Here is a 24,703-nt window from a genome sequence, read left to right as displayed (position 1 = left end):
CTATCTAAAAATAGCATTACTCACTGATGGAATTATTTCTTTGCAAAACCTGCCTTTGGTTAATTGCTTCTGAGGTAGAAAACCTGCAGTTAAAGGAAGTGCCCTGCCCACGGGAGCTTCTAATTTCAAATCCCGCCCGGGTTTTGGGAAGACTTTTTATTGGTTGCGGGATTTATGAATCGCGCTGCGGACCGCCCCCGCTTCCCTGGCCGGCGCCTACAGCCCGACCCCAGGCGGAGCTAAAAGGGAACCGAACAATTCCGAAAGGATACTGTGCCAGCCCCCCACGCTACCCCGGGCGCGGCGCCGTCTACTTATTCCGTGAAACTTCCAGGACACTTTATGCCTGGGAACCATCATGCAGTGTGTCCTCCGCAGGCGTAGGAGCAGTAAGCGTAGCCCTGCAGACCATGTACGCATGCGTGAGACCTGGGCCGTCGGCGTGCGTGTGGCGTCACGCGCGCGCCCTTCTAAACTTCCTTGTTTTTCTCTAGAGTGGGTGAGTGAAATTCTAAGTCGGTTTGCAGCTCGTTGTCTGAGTGCAGGGTGGTTCGGGTTGTGAACGGGTATTCCCAAAGAGGCTGATTTAGTTTAGATCAAAAGGTGGTGTAGTTATTGCAGAAAGACCCTTCATACTTATCTATAGCGTGAGCCTGCTGTGGTTAGTAACTTGCTTGGCATTTTGTGAGCAGCTGACTGGTCAAGTCCCCGCCCTCACGGAACTCAACTGGCTTGGGGAAGGTTGGTGCGCACACATTAAAATTAATATTGACACTGGTGGATGTCCCAGTCAAGAGGTATGACAAATAAGATTGAACCTAGGAAGCACGATTTAATATCAGTTCAGTAGTTCTTTCGATTATGTATAGGGGCTGGAGAGAGGAGGCAACCGGTATGTTTTGGAGTAATAAGCTTTCGGTGCCCAGTTTGCCTACACAATATTACCATGGCCAAGGGGATTAAAAAACAAAAATTCAATTCCCCTCCCTTTCCCAATAGTTTGTACATTTTAAAGCACAATTTTGGTAAGAGACATTGTTAGTGTGGTTTTCGCAGATCCTAAAACTGGCTTTTAGAGGTAAGTCTTTAAATAGAAAACCAAACAGAAAAGGCTGGAGTCTCAGTGTCCTAGGGGAATGGGTGTATTGATCTTTGTAATAAAATTATAGACTAATCCACCCCACCGCCAACAGTGATTACTAACTTAGAGGAAAGGAAAAGCAAAACTAAGTCAAAGAAGCTTAAAGCAATTTTTGACTGCTTTTTGGGTAAAACGTTGGTCTTTGTTTTCAGCCGCAAGCTGTCAAATTCCCTAGTTGAATTTGCTCTGGACAGCATTTTGAAGCAGATCTGATATGCCCCTTGAATTAATAAAAGAAGTGAATGGAGTGCCCGAAGTTGAGCTGCTAAGTGAATTAAACAAAGTAGATTTCAGATCTCTACAGCCAGGTTGTGATTATAGCAAGAAATACATCCAGGTAAGAATTTTCATAACTCAGAATGCTTTTTGTCTTCAAAAAGGGAATGCTAATTTTTATGTTGAGCTTATAATAGTTGTTTTAGAAATGGTTTTGTGTGTGTCATAACGTGACTATTTTGATGCTGTTATTCTTACTTAGCAAACATTTATTGAATTGTTTTGTGATACACTGGAATACATTTTGAGGGTACAGAGATGAGTGAATATGGTCCTTGAACTAAAGGGGACTGAATTTTTGTGGGTTTGGACAGGTAACCTAATCTCTAATTATAATAAGTTGGTGTTAGAACTATGGTATGTGAACATTTAGGAGGGAACTTTTGGTTCTGACAAGTTAGGTCTGGAAACTAGAGCTGGAACTTAAAGGGTGACTGAGACTATACCTTTTATTTTGGGTGTAATAGTCCTAATGTGCATTTTGAAGAATTTAGATGTTACCCTAAAAACTATGGGAGACCCTTAATAGATTTTAAGCAGGACAGGGACATGATTCATGTTGAGTTTAAATTACTCTGCCTTCTGGGTGAAGAGTATATCAGAGAGGGCAAGATTAGAGGAAGGATAATTAGTTAAGAGGTAGTTGCCATAATCTAGTTTAGAGTTGATGCTGGTCTGAAGCAGGAACAGAGGAGATGATAGGAAGGAGACAGACAATATCATAATAAAATTATAATAACAAAAATTAACATGGAGCTCTTTCTAGGAGTTAGGTGGTATTTTAAGTGTTTTGCATATATCAATTCATTTAATCATCACAAAACCCTGTGAGTTAGGTCCTATTTTTCTTCATCTGTAAGTGAGGATACTGCATTTCCAAAAGGTTAAGGTTAATGATTGGCCTGAGATACAGCTCGTAAGTAGTGGAGTTGGAGTTACAATCTAGACCTTCTGCTTTGGAACTGACAGAATAAAGAGGTAGAATCAACAGATCTTGGAGAGCAATTAGATGAGAGAGGTCAAGAGTTCAGGAAATTTCCATGTATTTAAGTCCTGTCAGCCTTGGGAAGATAATAGGAGTCACACGTTTAGGAAGAAAGAGGAGTTAGTTCAGTTTTGGATGTCTTCATAGGTTTTTGGAGGTATCCAAGTGGTGATGTCCTATAGGCAAATGGATTTGGGATTCTGGAGCTTAAAGGGTTTCCTTCTCTGGGAGATTTGGTCCAAAGAATAGAATGAGGAGAGTGTTGAAGGATTTCAGTGAAAGAAGGTAGCATGAATAAGAGTCTGAGTTGATCCAGAGGTGTAGGAGAAAAACTAGGAAAGAATGGTGTCTTGGATATTTAGTAAGTTTCAAGGAATGAGTAATATTAGTAACTTTTACATAAATTGCCATATTGTAAGCACTCTTCTAAGTGCTTTACATGTATTCCCACTTTTAATCCTTGAAAGAATCCTATAAATAGATGTTATTATTCCCATTTTATAGTTGGGAAAATGGATACAGTTTAAGTAATTCATTCAAGGTTAGATCCAAGGTTAGCTAGTAAGTGGCTGAGTGTGATTTGAATTTTCATTGTCTTTGCTAGTAACCAAAGCATTATGTTGCTGCTAGATACTCAGTCTAGTCTGAAAAGAATGTTTGATTTAATAACCAAGAAAGTATAGATCATTTGGAAAGACTAGTGTTGCTGGGTTGGCTTTTTAGTGGTTTGAGAATTGAATGTGGGGTGAGAAAGTGACAGCAGGAAATGTCTTTTGAGGAATATGTACTGGTATTTTGATATTTTAATTATGGTAAATCATAGTCCTGAAATGGGAGTGGAAGACTTTAATTTTAGCCAAGTCAATTTTGCAGTTGGTTAACAGTGACTGGCTTTTGCGCCACCTAAAATCAACTTCATAACTAACTACTGCACTAAAGTGAAATAAATTCAATTTTTAAAAATTTATCCGCATTTCCTTTTCTCTTCTGTTCTCCCCTCGTCCCATCCCTCTTCCACCAACACACTTCCAAACTCAAACTCAAACTCACAGGCCCTGGTCACAAACTTACTCCTATAATAGTTTAGTATTCTAAAAAGGAGTGGAGGTCCTGAAGATATGCTGACTGGATTTAAGCACAGATCCACCATTTACTAGCTATGTAATTGGAAGTGATTTTACCTGTTGATACCTTATTTTTTTCATTTGTAAACTAGGAATTATAATAGAACCTACTTCATAGAAATGCATTGAAGATTAAATGTAACTTGCTTACTTAGTAAATTCAAAGCATTTGGTAAATGCTGGTAAAGATAATGATATCAACAACATGCCTTCGGGCAAGGAATTTACCTGGTATCGGTTTTCAGTGAAAATAATGTACCATAATCCCATTGACCAGTGACAAAATTATTTTGCAGTTAGTGAAGTTGAAGCTTCAAAGACTCTACTTGAACAAGCCCTTCTAAGCCCATGTTAGGTGTCTTAGAAATGAATTTACATTTTCACATATTTGTAAAATTTACAGAAATGGGATGTTTTAACCTAGAGTGGTTAAGATTGGTGTCTCTTTCCATTTTGACTTCCCCTCCATCACATTTTCTGTCTTATCGAGTGGTCTTTGGAGTGGCTGAGAACATTTTTGGAAGGTAGTTAAGGGGAAGTTGACTTATGGAATAATTTTAGTGAGATATATTTGTGTGGTTTGCAGTTACTTCTGCTTATAGGTAGCATATGCCAGCTCTTCTGGTGTAGGAATGTTTTCCAGGAACATTCCAACTCACTGGGTAGTGTAGGAGAAAAGTATGGGGACCGAAGTTGTACCAGGGTATGAATATATACTGTCACACCTAGCATCGGGTGTGTGTAGTTGGTGGACAAAAATAAGTACTGAAACTATGGAATCTGAAGCTACTTTGAGGACAATTGTTACAAATCTTACAGCTTATATAGGAAAGAAACTCAATAGAAATTTTTTTTCAAACTTGACAACAGTCCTAAAAATTTACACGAGGTTACTAATAATGAGTGGTGAAATTAAATACAATTGTTGTAAACTGTCAATAACAAAAATAAAATTTTAATCAACTATGCTATAGGAAAAACGGAATTTCTTTATATTTTATGTAGAAACCATACAGGACTTAATCCCACGAACTGTGAGATCATGACCTGAACTGAAATCAAAAGTCAGATGCTCAACTGACTGAGCCACCCAGAGGCCCCCTATTTTTCAATGTTAGCCCTTTATTACAATAATTCCTTTTAGACATAAGTGAACATGTTAGTATTCAGTAGGGTTAAACCAAGGAAACACCTTTTACTCATTTCTCATGATTATCACATTTTCATGAACAATGCTCATTTTTAAAAGTTAAGTCAAAGTATATAATCTCTTCTTTCATCTGTCAGAATGAATCTCTTATTTTTCATATCTCAGTTTGAATCCTTAACCCTTTTTTAAATTTAAAAATACTTTATAAAAAAGTTTATTTTTGAGAGAGAGAGAGCACTCCTGCGAGCATGGGGGAGGGACAGAGAGAGAGGGAAAGAGAGACTACCAAGCAGGCTCTATGTCAGCACAGAGCCTGACACAGGACTCCATCCCATGACTGAGATTATGAGCTGAGCCAAAATCAAGAGTCCGATGTTAAACCTACTGAGCCACCCAGGCGTCCCACATAACCTTTTTTAGCCTGCAAATGTCTCTTACTTATGTTTCTTGAATTTTATTAAATGCATTTTACCGCTAAATTCACTTTTCAGTATACAGTTCTGCAAGTTTTGGCAGATGTATAAAAACATATAACCACAAACATAATTAAGCTGCATAACAGTCCATCACCCCCCAAATTTTATAGTCAGGTGCTACTCCCAATTCCAACCCCTGGCAACCACTTTTTACCAATTTTCTGACAGTATACTTTTACCTTTCAAGAATGCCATGTAGATGGAATCCTGCGCTAAGTAGCCTTTTGAGGCTGGCTTCTTTCACTTAGCATGATGCATTCAAGATTCTTCCAGGTTGCTGTTTATTAGTACTTTTCCTTTTTATTGGTGACTAGAATTCCATCACAGTCCATTTCTTCGTTCCTCAGTGTAGCAGTATTTGGATTCTTTCCAGTTTTTTATAATGATGAATGAAGCAGCTATAAATGCTCATACAAATTTTTACATAAACGTAGGTATTCATTTCATTTGGGGTAAATGTCAAGTGGTCAAATAGTTCTTAAGCAACAGTGTATAATCCACCTTTTGAGTTGGTGTGCAGATTTGGTTGGTCAGGAGACAGGGAGCCAAATAGATCAGGTTCCTACTGTGCACAAAAGCATTTGTATCCCTTTTGAGAGGCACTGACCTTAGGAAAACCCCACTCTTACAATGATGGGATGATACATTTTTAATATCTAATACTAATTGACTTTTATCCTGGAAGCTAGCAGATTTCTGGAGTATAAGCCAGCTATTATTTTTACTCTCAGCAGTGACTGCATCAGTTTTCTATCCTCACCTTCCTCACTCAAGACAGTACAGTGAGGATCAAAAGTCTTCCTGTGTGTATAAAGGGGATTTCTTGTGCTGTAGAAAAGGAACCTTGAAATTATGAATCTGGGTTACCTTCCCCTCCTGAGAGACAGAGAGAAACCTAATCTCCCTAATGTACATACATCGTTTGCAACGTAGAGAAATGTCTCTAGGTTTCAACCACCCCTTATTGAAATGAAATGTAAACAACTGGGGACATAAATCCCCCCTGCAGGTCTCTCATTATACAGTCATCCTTAAACTTCAAAGCTTAATCTTTAGTTCAGCCTCCATTTTTCTCTGCTCACTTCAGCTGAAGACAGGAACAAATTTTGTATTATCGTTCTAATGGAATAACTCTTACTGTGAATAAAACTGCCTACTTTGTATATAACTGAGGGCCACATAATCAACTGAGGGTGTTTTCTTAAACTTTTGAATATTTTTTATAACTATCCCTAGGAGCAAATCATACTGTTTGTTTTTAGTTAATTTCTGCTTTTCACACAGGAAGCACGATATTAAGGGCATACATGCTACCCTTGGAAACAAAGAGTTTACAGTTGTTAGGGGTCCTCAAGAAAGGATGTGGATAAATCAGGCAACATAAGTTAACAGGTCCTCTGTGTGGTCTGCCAGCTGGGAAGCCCTAAGGCCCCCAGTTTATTCCTAGTACTTCAGTTTAGTCCTTGTGTTCAGAGAGACTGCTTGAGGGCAGTCACTTAAATCTGGCCTACTTGTCCAGTTCATTTGCCCTGTAAGTTGTGGAATCATTTGAAAGTATCTTCTATTGAAGGTACAGGAGCTGGGCCATGCCCCTCAGGTGGGGATGCAGTTACTTTTCAGAGTTTCCTATAGTTTGTGAGAGCAGCTCCAGGACCTTTCCTTTGTGGTGAGGGGACGGCTTCTGGAATAGTTATGAAAGACAAAGATTAAAATTCCTTCTTTCCCCTTTACCTCCTGATGTTTAAGGAGTTCCTTTTCCAGGTTTGGGGGGGCTTCTCCCCAGGTGCTGGACATCTCTCCCTAGTTGCTTGAATTTTTTGCTCTCCATTATTACAGACCTGTGTATCCCATTCCAGAAAGCATAACATCACATTTTTTTCAGTCATTCTGGACTCTCACTTAGAGCGTACATTCTTTGTGCTTAGCCTCAGCTAAAGTTTCTCTCCCAGTTCTTTGCTTCTGTCTCAATAGTGGGTCATGTTGATTTTTACTAGACACTTGTTAGTCTTGCGATGAGTGGATGTTTTCTGTTCCGGTTTAGCCTCAGTCTTGTCGGGCAGTGCCACCTCAGTCTTGTGGGTGAGGTCTCCTTAGTGATTCTGGCCTGTCCTTAGTTGTAGGTCTGGCCCTCAACACCTGTATACCTTTTCCTGCTTATCGCTTGAAGGGGTAGAGAGTGGTTTTTTTTCCTACAGGAGGTTTTCACTGAAGCTCTAGTAAGATACATAAGTTTGTTGCTCTCCTCCCAGCAGTTCAAGGACTTTGTTCTGAGAAAGATGGGGGACATCCAGGCAGGGGTTCCTACTGTAACTCCTACCATCCTTGTATCCCCACCCCCTCTTGGCCTCAACTTTGTCAGGTTTGTGCAGAACAGCTTATAAGCGGGTGAGTTCCCCTTGTGTCTGCAGCTCCCAAAAGCTTCATGTCCCGTCACTACCCACACTTGGCCTTTAGCAACGTATTAAAAATGTTAGACGGGGGCACCTGGGTGGCTCAGTGAGTTACGTGTCTGACTTGGGCCCAGTCATAATCTCGTCGTTTGTGAGTTTGAGCCCCCATATTGGGCTCTCTGCTGTCAGCGCAGAGCCCACTCTGGATCTTCTGTCTCTCTCTCTCTCTCTCTCTCTCCCTCTCTCTCTGTCTGTCCCTTCCTCCTTCGTGCTCTCCCTAGTTCAAAAATTAATAAACGTTAAAAAAAATATATTAGATGAATTTTCTGACACATGTCAGGCAGCTTTACCTCAGGTGAGCAAGTGGTTACCGCCCATCTCTCCCTGAAGATTTTCCCTTTACATTTCTGATAAGTTGGTTGCCTTGTGACCTCAACTCCCTGTTGCCCCTGTCTTATTGGAAGTTTTTCTCTTTTCCTAGATTTCTGATTATTGGTTGTCTTTTGACTTCAGTTCTCTGGTGGGTCAAGAAAGATGTTGAAATTTGTACATTGTCCACCTTTTTGTTGTTTTTTTCCAGCTTTCTGCCTCCTAAGTGGAACTATTTACTTTTACTTTTGACCAAATCCTGCACAACTGATAGCCTTATTTTAATTTTTTTCGAATTCCTATCTTATAAGTAAAATTGGTCTACACACATAGTTTTTTGTTGGTGGTGGTTACATCAAAGTCTAGAATATTGAGATATGTTTTACGTGATCCATTTTAAAAGTCTTTTAAACTTTTATTTCTATATGGAAGTTTTCAAAGAAACCTATAATGTATTTATTGATAGAATCATTAAATTTTAGAGCCAGAAGAAATTACAGAAACTACCAGGTTAAATACTTCATTTTGTCTGAGGAACTCTGATGAAGTAACTTTTTTAAGCAGATAGCTGGTTCATTACAGAAAACCGAGGACTAAACTTGATGTGTGCCTTCGTCCTTTGCGTCGTCCCACAGACCTTACTTACAAGATGACCATTCTGCACTTTTTTTTTTTTTTCCCAACGTTTTTTTTTTTTTTTATTTTTTTATTTTTGGGACAGAGAGAGACAGAGCATGAACGGGGGAGGGGCAGAGAGAGAGGGAGACACAGAATCGGAAACAGGCTCCAGGCTCCGAGCTGTCAGCACAGAGCCTGACGCGGGGCTCGAACTCACGGACCGCGAGATCGTGACCTGGCTGAAGTCGGACGCTTAACCGACTGCGCCACCCAGGCGCCCCCATTCTGCACTTTTTAACCCTTCTTTCTTTATTTAAAAAATTTTTTTTAATTTTTGTTTATTTATTTTGAGAGAGAGAGAGAAAGAGCACCAACAGGGGAGGGGCAGAGACAGAGAGAGAGAGACTGTTGATCTCCTGAACTGTGAGATGATGACCTGAGCCGAGATCAAAAGTTGGACACTTAACTGAGCCACCCAGGTGCCCCTTCTTCAAATTAGTGTTTCTTTCTTTCCAGGAGCAAAGTTTTTGTTTTTTCTTTAGTAGAGGATAACTTTTTAGGTTAAAATGGAACTGAAGGTGAACCTCTTCATTTTATCTGTAAAATGAGGTATTGGATAATATTTGACTAACAAGATTTTTTAACAGTTAAATTGTGAACCTAAATAATTCGGTCTTTGGACATTGCTCTAGTAAAATCACTTTCATGTCTTAAATATGGTGACATGAACACAGTACCTTGTTTTTTTGGGTTTTTTTTCCCCCTTTTTCCCTTATTTCTTGCTGTTATAAAAAACTCTTTTGGCTCTTCTGTATAACTATTTTTTTCTCATTTTAGGGAAAACTCTCAATTATCTCTTCTTTAACTTCTGGTGGAAATAGAACAGCTGTTTTGAAGATTGCATTACAAGGTATACAATATAATATGACCATTTCTGCTTAACCTTTTGCTTGTAATCTGCAAATGGATAACTTCATATATGTACATACTCACATAGGCACAGTAGTGTAAGAAACTATAGGATGAAGTAATTTTTTTCCATTAAATTTTCCCCCACTGTCTATCCTCTCTCCCCTCTCCCATTGCTTCTGTTTCATTTCAGATTTCTTTAATCTCACATCTAGACTGTTAAATAGCTAACTGATGCCTCTACCTTCTAGTTTCACTAGTGTGACCTAAACAGCCTAGCAAACTTAACTTTCTTAAAATACTACTTTCAGCATGTTATTTGTTACCTAGATATAGTTAGGAGATTATTCCTTCTTCCTACTAACCTTCAAATAATCCTAGTAAGCTAGGAAGAGCTATCATGGAGTATTTGAGGACCAAAATAGATCTCATCTAAAGCCTGAAATTGGTTTGAAGAAGGGTCTGCAGCAGTGAATGGGAAACAGACTTTGAACTACAACATTCTGTAACTACTGAAAACCAGTTACATATGAGATACTGTTTTAGATATGGGAGATACAGCAGTGAGTGACCAAAACAAAGCCCCCGCTTTCATGATGTTTACATTGTAGGGGAATAAATAATTACAAAAGTAGTTAGTATTAAGTAGAAATGTCTGAAGAAAAATAAAGCATGATCAAGTGGTAGGCCTGATGTATCATCCTTTTGATATATTGTTAGTTTGATTTACTAATATTTGGTTAAACAGTTTATGAAGGATGTTGTTCCAACTCTGTCTTTTCTGTGGTGATTTTGACTGTGGTATCAGAGTAATGCTGTCCTCCTGAAAGGAGTGTTAAGTGCCTCCTCTTATTTTCTGGATGAGTTTATCTGCTTTTATTTCTTCCTTAAGTATTTGTAGAATTCATCAGTGAAGCCAGCTGTGCCTGGAAATCTCTATGGGAAACTTTTAAACCCTATGTTCAATGTCTTCATTTTTTATGGGGCTTTTTGGGTTATCTTTTTTCCTTAAGTAATGTTGATAGTTTGTTTCTAAAGGAATTTTTCTGTTTCATCTTAGTTGTCAAGTATATTGGCATAAAGTTATTCCTAATATATTTTTGATATACTTTTAATGTTGATATGATCTACTTTTAATGTAGTGATGTTCTGTTTCATTGATTCTCTTTCTATCAGTTTTTTTCCCCTGATCATTCTGGCTAGAGATTTGTTTTGTTGATCTTTAAAATCAACTTTTCATTGATTCTTCTGTTTTTCAGTTTTCTGTAACAGTTTATTCATTTTAATCTGTTAACTCCACTCGGTATGCTATTAACCTCTTTTTTTTTTTAATGTTTTAAAATTTTTTAATTTTAAAAATCATTTTTTTATGTTCGTTTATTTTTGAGGCAGAGCGAGAGATAGAGTGCAAGCCAGGGAGGGGCAGACAGAGGGAGACACAGAATCTGAAGAGGACTCCAGGCTTCGAGCTGTCAGCACAGAGCCTGACGCAGGGCTCGAACTCACAAACTGTGAGATCATGACCTGAGCTGAAGTCTGATGCCCAACCAACTGAGCCACTCAGGCACCCCAATTCTTTTTTTTTTTTTTTTAATGTTTGTTTATTTTTGAGAGAGAGAGAAAGAGCGTGAGTGGAGGAGGGGCAGAGAAAGAGGGAGACACAGAATCCGAAGCAGGCTCCAGGCTCTGAGCTGTCAGCACAGAGCCCAACGTGGGACTCAAACCCATGATCCGCAAGATCATGACCTGAGCCAAAGTTGGTCATTAACCGACTGAGCCACACAGATGCCCCATATTAACTTCTAATGTTATATTTTTCTACCCTGAAAGTTCATTTTGAGATTTTTTTTGCACCTTCCATTTTCTCTTCATGTTCTTGGCTGATAATTTTTTTTATTGGATGCTGGATGCTTAGAATTTTATATTGTTTAATGTTGGGTTTATTTGCTATCCTTTAAATACTATTTGTCTTGATTTTAGGATATATTCAATTTTCTTAGAATCAGTTTGATTAGCTTTGTTGGGGTGTGTATAGAACAGCCTTTATCTTCAGGCTAATTTGGCCTTATCACTGAGAAAATACCCTTCCGACAACTCTATTCTAGGCTCTGCGTATGAGGATACCATTCTGTCTGGTTGGAACCAGAACAGCTCCTAGCTCTATGTGAGTGTCAGAACTGTTCTGCCTACTCCTTTCAAGTGATTCTTCCGCTTCTTGACCTTCTTGCCTTCATGCCATTGGAGATCAACATTCCACCAAAGATCTGTAGGCACCCATCTTCATATCACCAGGGCACTCTCTGTCTGTGCTGCTCTCTTCCATTTGACACTCTTCTCTGCAAATTCTAGCCACCTTAGTATCCTTGTATCTGAGCTCTTCTGAATTCACTGAGGCTGCTGAGCTTTGTTTGAGTTTGAGCTCCATTTTCTGCTGCCTGGAAACTCTCCAGGAATTAAGCTAGGGGTATTGCCTTATTTTCCTCCTCAAAGAGATTGCTCTATGGGGTACTTGGGGCACTTGGGGCACATGTTCAGTCCCACTTGGGCTCAGGTCACAATCTCACAGTTTGTGGGTCCAAACCCCAAGTCAGGCTCTGCGCTGACAGCTGCTTCAGATTCTGTGTCTCCCTCTCTCTTTACCCCTCCCCTGCTCATGCTCTGTCTGTCTCTCTCTCTCTCTCTCTTTTAGAAATATTAAAAAAAGAAAGATCGCTTTCCTACACTTACTGTTGTCTGATACCTGAAAACTGTTGTTTCATATTTTTTTTCTTAGTTTCCTAGTTGTTTTAAGGTGAGAATAAATCCAGTCCTTATTAGTCCATCATGGCCAGAAACAGACCTCTGATAGGTCGTTTCAAATATTAACAAAGCGTGTTATATTTTGATTAGAAGCCACTATGTGTTTGAGAAACATTAGTGTTTCAATTTATGTATATACTTGCTTTGGAGGAGTTGAAGAGGTAAGTGAAGGGAGGTAATGTGCAGCCACGTGTTAGTTATTTGACCGCTCGGTGGCACCAGATCTGACAGAGTAGCAGACTCAACAGTTCTGACTCACACAGAGGACTGTCAGTTTGGCAGAGGTCTTTCATGCACTGCATAGATTCAAAAAAATCTGAAATCATGGCAGTTTCTTGGAGTAGTTGAGTACTTGAAAGCTGATATGAATGAGACTTTTCCTCAGATGGTATAACTGAGTCTTAGCATTTGGCCCTACCGCACTGGTTACAGGAGGTGACCTCTGGAGAATGCGGATTGTGCAGATTCTTTTCCAAAGCCTAGAAGATCCAAATGAGGTTACTTGTAGAATATTCATTCCTTATTTCCCGAGTAAATTTCATTTTCAGAGTCACAGATACTTTGGTCTTTACGCACACTCTATTCTTTTACTCTTCCATTTGTGAGTGTGGGAGGAGAAAATCACTTTTCTAGAATAAAACTTAATGTACTGACACTGTGGATTACTAGAAGTTCAGTAAAAGTGAACTGCTTTGGGGATGATATGTTATACAGTATAAAAATTGAGTAATTGTTGTATTTCATTTCCTTTTATTACAAACATGGAAAATAAATAGAAAGTGGTTATTGTGTGCTGTTAATGTGATATTTATAGAAATTTATAAAATATATTCTAGTTGAAACTTGTTATAATTTTGATTTTGGTACCTAATAGCATTCTGTACATTATTTTTGCAATACTTAAGGTTAACCTAAAAGCGAATGATAAAGTTTTTAATTCTTCATAATTGCATTTTGAATTAACTATTGTTTTTAGAATATAGCTGTCATCAATTTTCCTGTGTGTGTAAAACTGCTGTATCTAATTAAGTGTTTTTTTTTTTTTTTGTATGTGTGTTTCTCTTTGTAGAACAAGAAAATTCAGATTCAGACATCAACACCATCAATGTATTATTTTTTGGAAAATTAGCAAAGGACTGTGCAAAAGTTTTCTATGAAGGGGTAAACCATTTTCATATTACTTTATTGTTCTAGAAGTAGATTGAAAATTATTGATACTATATTCATCTTATATATCTTTTTTTTTAATAGATTCATTATATATTTGTAGTTATGTAAAAAAATGATATTAAGCAACATCTTTAAAATTGCAACATTCTTAAGAGATTGTAAAATTTATCATTGACATAAAAAGCGACAAATTTTCCTCTCACTTCATTTTAATGTTTAATATTCAATATTCAATATTGAATATAGTCAGTATTCAATGTATATGTACATAATTAAAAATAATTCTTAATAACTAAAAAATAATATAAGCTATAACACTCTGTATTTTTGAGTTATTTTCTAATAATTGTTTCAAAATACATGCCTCCTAAATCCAACAAGATACTACCAAACTGAACCCAGTGGCATATTAAAAGGAATTGACAATATGACCAAGTGGGATTTATCCTAAGAGTGCAATTTGATTCATCATACATCGATCAATCCTTATAATACATCACATTAATAGAACAAAGGGGAAAAACAAATAGTTGTCTTAATTGATACACAAAAGGCCATTTGGTAAAATCCTAAACCCTTTTATAATCAAAACACTCAGGAAACACCACGGGATAGAAGGGAAATCCTCAACACAATACAGGGCAATTATGACAAACCCACAGCTAACATCAAACTGCGTGGTAAAGGAATCAAAGCTTCCCCCTAAGATTAGGAACAAAACAAGGTTGCTCATTTTACCACTGCTCTTCCATGTTCTACTGAAAGTTCTAGCCCCAGAACAAAAGGACAACTATTGTGTGTTTCCATTCATATGAATATGTGGAATAGGCAAATTCAGAGTCAGAAAGTAGATTAGCGGTTATCAGGGTCTGGGGATGGGAGGAGGGGATGGGGAGTTATTGCTTAATGGTTAAAGAATTTCTGTTTGGGATGATGAAAACGTTTTGGAAATAGTGATGATGGTTGCATGCATCGTGATTGTAATTAATGCCACTGAGTTACACACTTAAAAATAGTTAAAATGGCAGAGCGCCTGAGTGGCTCAGTCGGTTAAGCGTCCGACTTTGACTCGTGTCATGATTTCATGGCTTGTAGGTTCAAGCCCCACATCGGGCTCTGTGCTGACAGCTCAGAGCCTGGAGCCTCCTTTGGATTCTGTGTCTCCCTCTTCCTGCCCCTCTCCCGCTCTCTGTCTCTCTGTCAAAACTGAACAAATATTTTTTAAAAAAAGAGTGTTTTAGACCAGGAAACTGCAAGTACAAACACTCTGAAGTATGAGTGCGTGTTCCAGATGCAGTAGGGGGTCAGAGTGTCTAAATCCTAGCAGGTGTGACTGGGGCAAAACACTTAATTCCATTCAGCCTTTTTTATTTTAATCTTTAAAGATTAAAAAAACTCTTAAAAATTTTTTTATTAAAAAAAATCTCAAGTTAAACAAAAATTAATTTAAAAAAATCTTTAAACAAATCGTAAGATAGGGATAATAATACCTACCTTTCTGGATTGTTGTTCGGGTTAGACATAAATGTGCCTACTGCTGGGAATAGGTGGGAACTCAGTACTGGCAGCTGTTGTTACGACTCTTTTTATCTTCTCTTACTGAAATTAGGTGCAGCCCCAATGAGGAAGAGCAGGGTGGAGAAAGGGCAACTGAGTCTGAGCCCCAGAGTGTGGCTTCCAGTTAATTACTGGATTTTGAGTAACCATTGATAATCTCCAGATATACATTTAATCAAATATGAAATGAGAATGTTGGATTAGCTGTGAATTCTGAATCAGTCCGACATACAGTAGTTTCAGAAACTGGTGATGTATAAATAGTTCTGTGGACTTGAGAAATGGTGCTATTTTGTAAAATCTGTCTTTGGAGTCTAGAATAAAGATCTATGTCAAGGAAACTGTAAGAAAATCTGCCTTTTTTTTTTTTTTTCTACAAGCATTTTGGGAATAGATTGCCAAACTCAAGTTTTGTCTTTTTTGCTAAAGCTTCTGTGAAGAGGTGGTAAATCAGTTAATTTCTTCCTAATTTATAATGTGAAAGAAGGGAAGGAGAATCAGCATAGTGGTTTTTCCCTCCTGTGAAAAATTGTTATTACATCACTGGTATATTTTAAAATCTTACTTTTAGAATTTAAGGAAATAAGGTATTTGCTGTGTAATTTATGTACTGAAACTCCTAGTATGTTTCATCAGACTTTCTCTCAGAATGATAGCTAATTTGGGGTACAGTTTTAAAAATTTGAGATGTATAGTTCTAATTTAGTTGATGTGGTACAGCAGAGTTCCAGAAGCAAATGTACTTAAAAGTGAAGTATTACCTGACCGTCTGCTTCAGGTAGTAAGCAGTTGCTCTATACGGCTGTTTTGATAGAGCACTTTTGTGGGTGCCTCCAGTAAAGGCATGTTCTTCTTCTTCTTGCCCTTGAAGACATGACTTTATTTCAGCTTAGGTAAAATAATTAATATTCAGGATGGCAGTTCTAAAAAAAATTCAGTGCTTAAGATCTGAAATCATGCCATTTTTTAAGGGAGATATTCTTCAGAAATGATGAGGTGAAGGAGAAAGAATATGGATGAAAGCGAGAATATTAAGTAGGTGTTTAACAAGGGAAGTTTCACTTATTTGGGGGAAAAAAAACCTTACATATCCTTTTTCCTCTGAGCTAGAAAATGGTATGTTACAGTACTTTGTTAGATAGGGAAAAATGAAACAATATCAGTTTGGTGACTAATTTGCATGTGAAACTAAGCTTTAACAGATAATTTCTCTGGCTCTTCATCCTTGCAAAAACAAAACAAAAACAAACAAATGCTGTTAACAGCTTCCTCATTTTTTATGCTACTAGGTATGCATAGGCAAGTTTTGCTCTAATACATTGAATTAGTAATATTTAGTGTTTGTGGATTATAGGGGATATGAAATACATATGAAATGTAGTTTTATGCTCTTAATTCAGATGAACTCTTTCCATCTGCAAAGAGGTATACTTTTAACAGAGAGATTTTGGAGATTTCACACACCAGGGCCAGGAAATGATAGTCAGCTTCCTTTCAACTTGCTCAGATCATTAAAGTTGCCTTTCCTTTCATTCCTGATATTTTTTAATAAGTAAGACATTAAATTATCTGTTTTAAATTCCTGCTGCAGAGAAAAGACAATTTTAATGCATGATCAGGAGGGAGGCTCTATTATCTTTTTTAAAGAGTCAACTAGCTATAAAATTAAAGCCTACTTAATTTTTGTGAAAGGACCATTAGTTTGTAGATGAAGATGAGTATTCTAGGATGCAGAGATTTCCAGTGAGCCCCCAGCAGTGTATAGATCATCAGAAGATGTTTTTGAATCAACTAAATGTGTATGTAAATGTACATGTGCCCCCCCACCCCCCAGAAGGCCATTTATAACTCATTCTGAGAGATCCATGAACCCACAGCCATTAAGAACTGCTTTTTAAGGGCAGAATTTCATATGATTCTATTATGGTATATAGTTGTGTTAATATTGAATTCTAATAGTAGTGAAGTGACCACATTATACTGAAATGATAATGATTTGATATTAGAAATGAGTATCTTGTAAAAATCCTGTATTATTTTTAGAAGAATTTGTGAAAGTTAAGTGCTAATATGAATACATTGTTTTACATTCTTAAATTCTTGGGGTGCCTGGGTGGCTCAGTTGGTTGAACGTCCGACTTCGGCTCAGGTCATGATCTCGCGGTCCGTGAGTTCGAGCCCCACGTCGGGCTCCGTGCTGACAGCTCAGAGCCTGGAGCCTGTTTCAGATTCTGTGTCTCCCTCTCTCTGACCCTCCCCCATTCATGCTCTGTCTCTCTCTGTCTCAAAAATAAATAAACATTTAAAAAAAATTCTTAGAAACATTTTTAAAAAACAATACAAAAGTGTATCTTTGAGGGAAATGTTCTAGGTAGAGTTTGTATGAGAAAAGTGTGTGTTATATTTTTTATGTATACATTTAAAAAATTATTTCACTTAAGTGTATGGATCTCTATCTTATACTTCCTCTTTACTCCAAGGGTGTTTCTGTGACTGCATGTGTGTGCACATGCATGTATGTGTTTTTTTTAAAGGGGTGGTTTAGAACTTTTAAAGAGGTTTTCTGGCTAGCATAGTTGGTTGCTTTGAAGTACAATGATATAAAGAAATTGTAAATATTGATTTCTAGTGATTTAAGAAAAATGAACTTCGGTGTCATCTGTTTTTTATTTTACATAGTTCAATAGCCAATGATAATGGCTATACTTAGGAGACTGTTAGCTAGATTTTGCTTAAGAAGTACGTAATAGAAAACATTGTTTCTTTTTCAGACATTTGTGATAGCCAGCTTCTACTGTTTAACTAGTGTTTTTTTTTTCCTAATCCTTTTATTTAGGATATTAAATTTGTATGGAATTTTATGGATTGTATGGATTAAATTTGTATGGAATTAATGGTGCTTCTATATATGTTTATCATTTGAACTTTTAATAATCCTCTGTGGTAAGGGTCATCATAGTTTTAAGAAGATAACCACTGTGAAGCTAAGATTTGTTACAGGACTTGTAGTAGTAAGTGGAGACATGACTCTATCTCCACGACTGTATTCTTTTCTTGCCTCAGGAAGATCATGTGGACTTGGGTTAAATCTTGTAAATATTTGGTTTAGAAGATTGTGTTTTTCTTGTCTGGTCATGGTTTTATTTATTTTTATTATTTTTTTTTAACATTTATTTATTTTTGAGACAGAGAGAGACAGAGCGTGAACAGGGGAGGGGCAGAGAGAGAGGGAGACACAGAATCTGAAACGGGCTCCAGGCTCTGAGCTGTCAGCACAGAGCCTGACGCGGGGCTCGAACTCACAGACCGTGAGATCATGACCTGAGCCGAAGTCGGACGCTTAACCGACTGCCACCCAGGCGCCCCATGGTCATGGGTTTAAAAAACATTCAAATGCTATGGAAGGGCATAACCGGGAAAGCCAAAGCTGCCCCTTTCCCAGTGCCTAGTCCCTTTGTTAGATAAAACCACCGCTGTGCTGCTTCTCCTTTCATCTTTCCAGCTGTCCTGTATGTGTATAGTTATGTGTATACTTCTGTATGTGTGTATCTGTGTGTGCACACAGATGAGCTCATATATGCACATTTTTCATCAAATGACAATATTATTCATGTTTCGTGAGTTGCTTTATTTTACAACATATCTTAGATATCTTTAGAGAAGAAGGGTTTTAAAAATAAATACATGGTATTAAATATTAGAGGTCTATATTTTATATTTTATTCTATTCTATTCTATTTTATTATTTTATTTTATTTTCATTTAACTTTGAGAGAGAGTGAGAGCACAAGCAGGAGAGTGGCAGAGAGAGAGAGAGAGGGAGAAGAGAATCCCAAGCAGGCTCTATGTTGTCACCACGGAGCCCGACACAGTGCTCAATCCCACCAACCGTAAGATCATGCGTGACCTAAGCTGAAATCAAGAGTTGGTCGCTCAACCGACTGAACCACCCAGATGCCTGGATCTGTTTATATTTTAAAGACATTTTCATCTTTCTTCTTTAAGTTTTTTAAATTAAATTCCTATTTGGAAACAAAAGAATTCTAATATAATGGATTAGCAGAACATGGGCAGTGCATCTACAAAACATGCACAATGTATGAGATATTAGTATTTTACCTAACTGGCATATGAAAGGTGTTTTCTGCAGTTGAAATATATTTTAAACAGGTATTCATTAAAATAGAATAGAACTACACTAGCTAATTAGTACTTGTCAGATAACAGAGGATGTTAATGATAAGTCAGAGTTTCTCCTTTTTAAAGTACAATGGTGAGAAGCCTGAGGTCACAGTTTACTTTAAAATCTTTCTGGGTTTAAATTCATGAATGCTGATCATTTGGGAGGTCTAATTAGGCTATTTATTTTAGAGTTTGTAGTATTAAGGTTAAAAATTGTTGAAAATCAAAAGTAAAACTTTTTGCATAAAAGAATGGATTTTCTAATTCAATTCTTAAGCCTTTCTCATTTGTCACTTGCTTATTCCCTTAAGGTTAGCTCCATATTTGATTACAACAAAAATCCTAAAACATTAAAATGAATTTTAACAAAACTATAATCCTTGCTTTGCTAAACTAATGATACATTTTGTAGGAATCACATACAGTAACTGAACATCTCTCCATTTGAGGCATTTTTTTTGAGTTTTAGCTTTCCTTTAAAGTGAGATTTAACATTTAATATATGCATATAAAATATGAGGAAAGACTTTCAAAGTATTTTTAAAGTTAAAAAAAAATTTTGTCACAAAACCATCAGAATTATAGATGTTTATCAGTACATTGTTTATCCATCCCTGTGAGATTTAGTTCTGAAAGATGTAGAATAGTGAGGAGATCGGGATTCTTGTCTTAATCTACAACTAGTTAGCTGGATGTGACCTTAGACTTATCCTATCTGGTCCTTATTTTCTTATCTGAAAAATGAACATGTTTGAGTATATGATCTCTAAAGTCCTGTTTTCAGTTGTGAGATGCTAAGATTCTATGCAGTGAGTTTTGTAGTACTTGCACAGTTTATTTAATGAGGGTTTTATATATATGTCTCCCTCCCCCACCACGTATTTGATTATTCATTTAGTTGTCCAAACACTTGAGTATTTTTGGTCTTCTGTACCGGATGTCAGAAACATCTTAACTGAATAAGAGGGTTATGGACCTTGCATCGTGGGACAGTGCTCAGTGGAGTAGAGGGACTTAAACAACTTTTATGTGATTGTTTTATCCAGATATGATACTTCTTGATGTTAAAAAACACCTGTGCTGATTTCATTTGATTTTTCTGTGAAACTGGTTTGCAGTAGATGTATTCTTATTGGCTAAATGCAAAAGGAAGTTTAATAACAAAGGCTCACTCCTTTTAAGGCACTGTGAGAGAGTAGGTCACACACAAAAGGGAAATGACCCACTTGTTGATATCTGAGTATACTGAGTAGGTTAAAAGATTTCAGGTATACCAAATGTGTTTTTATTTTTAGCGTGTTCATGCACAGATACTGATAAAGCCTTACCACTTTAAGTCATATGGTATTCTTCTCAGGCTGGCTGCCTCCTAATACTTTTTTCAGCAGATGGAGATAAATACCTGCTTTGTATATCAGTATACACTCTTAGCACTGAACTGTGTAATTCCTATTCTTGTTTGAATGGCTTCAGTATGCTCTTTTCAGAAGCTTAGAAATTAGAACAATGCATATTAAATCTCATTTTCAGCTCAATCTAATGAATGTTTATACAAACTAATACTGCCTATTATATGTTTATCTTTTTTATCCTTTGTGCATTTGAATTAATTTAAAAGCTATTATGATTTGTAATTCATGGGAACTGGATTCTAAGAACTGTTCATTTTTTTCCCCTCTTTTGTTTAGATTTGTACTTTAATTTTACCAGTATTAATTAATTTATTTAACATATACTCTTTTGAACACTCGCTATGAACAGAAGCTCCTTCAGTCGCTTGTATGGGATATGTAGGTAGATAAGACATTCTTAGTCCCAGGGATCTTACAGACTTCTAAGAGCATTACAAACATTAAGAAATCTTTGTAAATAACACACAAGTGAAAAAAAAAATTAAAATACTGCCTAAGTTGAGTTCAGAAGAAGGGAGAATTTTTTTTTCTCAGACAATCTAGGATAGACCACATAAGAAAAGAAGCATTTACAGTCCAGGCTTTAAAAGATAGATAGGATCAGCCATATGCAAAAGAGAACAATGCTATTTATTATTAGTGGGGGCTCAGGATAAGCAAAGAATGTATGTGAAAAAGCAGTAGGCATATAAGAGAATCTGATTTGTGTAGTATTGTATAGACGTATCTGGAAATAAAACAGGCCACGTTGGTGGGGATGAGATCTCTGAGGGCCTTTAGCAGTTTGTGTGTGTGTATATACATATATTCAAATATAAGTTCATCTTTATAAATATAGTAAATAAACACATTGTTTTTCTTTCCTTAAAGAATTTTGGTTGTTATTCTATGTTGATTTTGTACTAGAAGAAAAGTTTTCTTGTAACCTTTTACTGAATTGTATTGCTAATGTTAAAGTAGAATTACTTTTGAAAAATTTTTTCTTATGAATGCTAATGTCCTGCTTTTAATGATATATTCTATTTAAAATGTTTTCGTTATTAAATATTCATTATTCTTAACAAGTTTATACATAAAAATAGAAAAATATTCATCCGTAGCACTAACACTTGTATTTAGTAGATTTCTTTTCATATAATATTTAAGATATTTTCAAGTAAAATAGCAAAGGACATGAGATAGGTTAGTTTTTGTGCTTTTAAGAGAATTTAGAACTGATAAATCAATGATTCCCTACTTCTGTGTATCTTCCTGTGTTAGTTTGATTAAACAACTTTAAATCTTACACCAAAGTCGTAAGTTTTCATTTAAATCAGAATATATTGGTCTGATGTAAGTTGAAAGCATTGCATATTTTTCAGTTTATAAAAGTAATTTATTCCAGAAGCATTCTTACTGCTTATTTTATTTCCCATTAAAACTGCCTAAAAACATAAAGAATATTCAGTGAGGATAATTTTCTCCCATTTAACTATGAAGAGTTGTGTTTATTTAGCATTACCAACACAGACAATTATGTTTGCAGTCTCATGTAAAGAATGGAAAAAATGCAGAAATTTTCAGACTTAAAATATCTGAATAGAGCTAGAGATCTTAGAAAGGCAATATAAGGTCCATACTTTGATTCAATTTGTTCATGGAGGGCCTACTTTGGGCCAAGCTCTATAAATACAGAGCAGAATAACACATGACCCCTGTCTTCAAGGTGTTCACAGCCTTGTTTAATAGGTCTAAGTAGAGAATCCTGGGATTGACACGGGACCCTTTCTTGTATGTACAAAGCAAAAGTCAATAATGCAGAAGGCTTCCATTTGGTGGAAATTAAGATTATTGAAGGAAGCTGCCTGAAGCCCACGAGTTTTTATGTATCTTCAGATTTTGGTGTTAAAATTAGAAGAGTAGAATAATATATATAATGCATAAATATAAAACATGTTGAGTGTATATGTTCCAGTATTTAGAAAATAAGGCGGTTTAAAGAATGAGAGAGGCAGGAATAAATGGGAATTGGCTTCTTATTACTATTATAAACCTAAGTAGAAAGAAAATATTTTTTTCATATTAGTACATAAATGAAAATTTCTTATTTATTTTCATATTCTGGATTTGTACGTACATACGTTAGCTTTTTGACAGTGTGGAGTTTTTACACTAATGAAATGTCTTTCTCAATGTAGTCTCTCAACTCTGATATTTAGTTTCATTTAAATTTCATTCTTATTACTCTTGGATCATCTCTTGTCTCTTCATTATTTGTGCAAACTTATACAAATTGAGGTAAGCATTGATTTTTGAACTCTCACTAAATAGCAATTTTCAAGTGATTTAGTTGGTGTTTTCCTGGTCCATGAATTAGGACATTGCACTAGTCTATGGCTACATTGTTGATGCCCTTTCAGAGGAAATGATAGTCTCAATCTTATATTCAGAAAACATTAAACATATGTAGGCTAACCTATAAAAAGTTTTCCATTTTATAGAAATCATTCCTGTTTTTAAATAATAATAAAAATAAAAATGTATATGACATTCAGAATTACAGATACTTTGATGATTTAAAGCCATTTTTTTTCTATGTAGGACACCATTGCAGTGGCTGGATTTTCTGTCTTGTCAGCATCTTCATCTACAGGCAGAGACGGTAAACATTGCTTATTTTTGAAAGCATTTGAGGACTTCAGATCAACTGTTTATGTAAGTGTGTAATTTTTAGTCTAATCATATCATGAGTTCAGGTGATGGAATAGGAGTAGTATTTCTATAAATCTGTAGATAAACAATTTAGTCTGAGTTTTGTTAATTAAATATTTTAAGTTTAAAAAATAGAAATTCTTTTATTGGCTTTATGTTTAGAATCACTCCAGGTAGAAAAGAAAGATCCTTTAAAGTTAATTATTTATTAATGGAATTTTTAAAACTTCGTAGGTACTCTAGACCTGATATTATTCTTTGCAATTATACCATCAGACTCTTGATGGTGTACTTGATTTTGCTTTAAATTTATCAAGTGCTCCTTTTTAGGTAAAACTGATTTCCATTTATCTTACTCTTTATGAAGATGCCCATTCTCTACCTCCTGCTTCACCCCTCCCCCCACAGCCTCTATTGTGTGTGCACACACACAGAGACTACCTATTTGGTCAAGGGTGTCAGAGAAGTAGAGTTGGGCCAAGCCATGTGCCTGCAGGCTACTGTCTGCATGTTTTCTCTAGTGTCCAGGAGGGCCTTATATAGGCAAGGGGGGGGGTCCTGTGATATTTCAAATTGATAAATTACTCTTAAGCTAAGCTTAGACAACTTTACATGTGTCAGTCTTAATTTGTAAGACATAATTTTATGCTATTCTAATGAATTTGAATATTATACAGTTAAGTGTGTAGCTTTATTGCAATTAAAGGTCTGCAATCACATTGGAGGTTATTTGTATACAAGTAAATCCTCTTTCTGTTTTCAGGTTTATGTTAAATCCGTAAGAGATTTTTCTACAGAATCAATGTCTTTGGTAAGATGACATGCAGTTTAATATAGAGTATGCACACACCTCCCACTCACACACACATAAAAATGCACACATGTATATGCATACATATATGTATTTTTTTGATCCACTTTACAGTCTGATTTGAAAATACTACCAATACAGTGGGAAAACATAATCTCTACATTTTTGATATCTAATAATGTTAAATTTGAGTTATGTATTTACCTGGTAATTAATACCTGGTTGTTCTATTGTCTGGAATATCTACTGATATTTTGTATAAGCTACATATACAAGAAAATTAAAATGGAAAAGAAGTTTTATTGTGTGAAGATAATGGGATAAATACTCCCCACCCCCCCGCACCCTGAGAGAGATTGAGAGAGAGAGAGAGAATTTATCTTAGCACAGAGCCCAACGTAGGGCTTGATCCCATGACCTGAGCAGAAACCGAGTTGGATGCTCAACTGATTGGGCCACCCAGGTGCCCCCATCCATCCATCTATCCATCCATTTATTTATTTATTTATTGTATATTTTTTATTCGATTAGTACTACTTTCAAACCTCAGGCAAATTCTTTTGTTTCATCATCAGCTATATTTATAAGCAGATTATCAGGTGCCAAGTTGCGATTTGACAAATAATTTAATTTAAATTTTTTT

General features: G+C 36.3%; 1 protein-coding gene across 5 annotated transcripts in view; it reads left to right on the top strand.

Annotated features, from left to right (window-relative positions):
* Positions 1-455: 455 nt before the first annotated feature.
* POT1 (protection of telomeres 1) overlaps positions 456-24,703 on the top strand; it is an 80,050-nt gene continuing 55,802 nt past the window's right edge. For 2 of the 5 annotated variants that reach the window (XM_042923595.1, XM_042923570.1), the window contains exons 1-6: positions 510-741; positions 1,294-1,478; positions 9,367-9,439; positions 13,307-13,398; positions 23,139-23,252; positions 24,013-24,060. In XM_042923595.1, the coding sequence (XP_042779529.1) occupies positions 1,356-1,478; positions 9,367-9,439; positions 13,307-13,398; positions 23,139-23,252; positions 24,013-24,060 (450 nt within the window). In that variant the 5' untranslated portion in view covers positions 510-741; positions 1,294-1,355. The other 3 variants (XM_042923587.1, XM_042923579.1, XM_042923603.1) reach the window with 3 other exon arrangements.

This window comes from Panthera leo, chromosome A2 (assembly GCF_018350215.1).
Source record: "Panthera leo isolate Ple1 chromosome A2, P.leo_Ple1_pat1.1, whole genome shotgun sequence".
NCBI lineage: Eukaryota > Metazoa > Chordata > Mammalia > Carnivora > Felidae > Panthera > Panthera leo.
The sequence above is the reverse complement of the archived record's forward strand: the minus strand, read 5'-3'. Positions and strand labels throughout refer to the sequence as shown.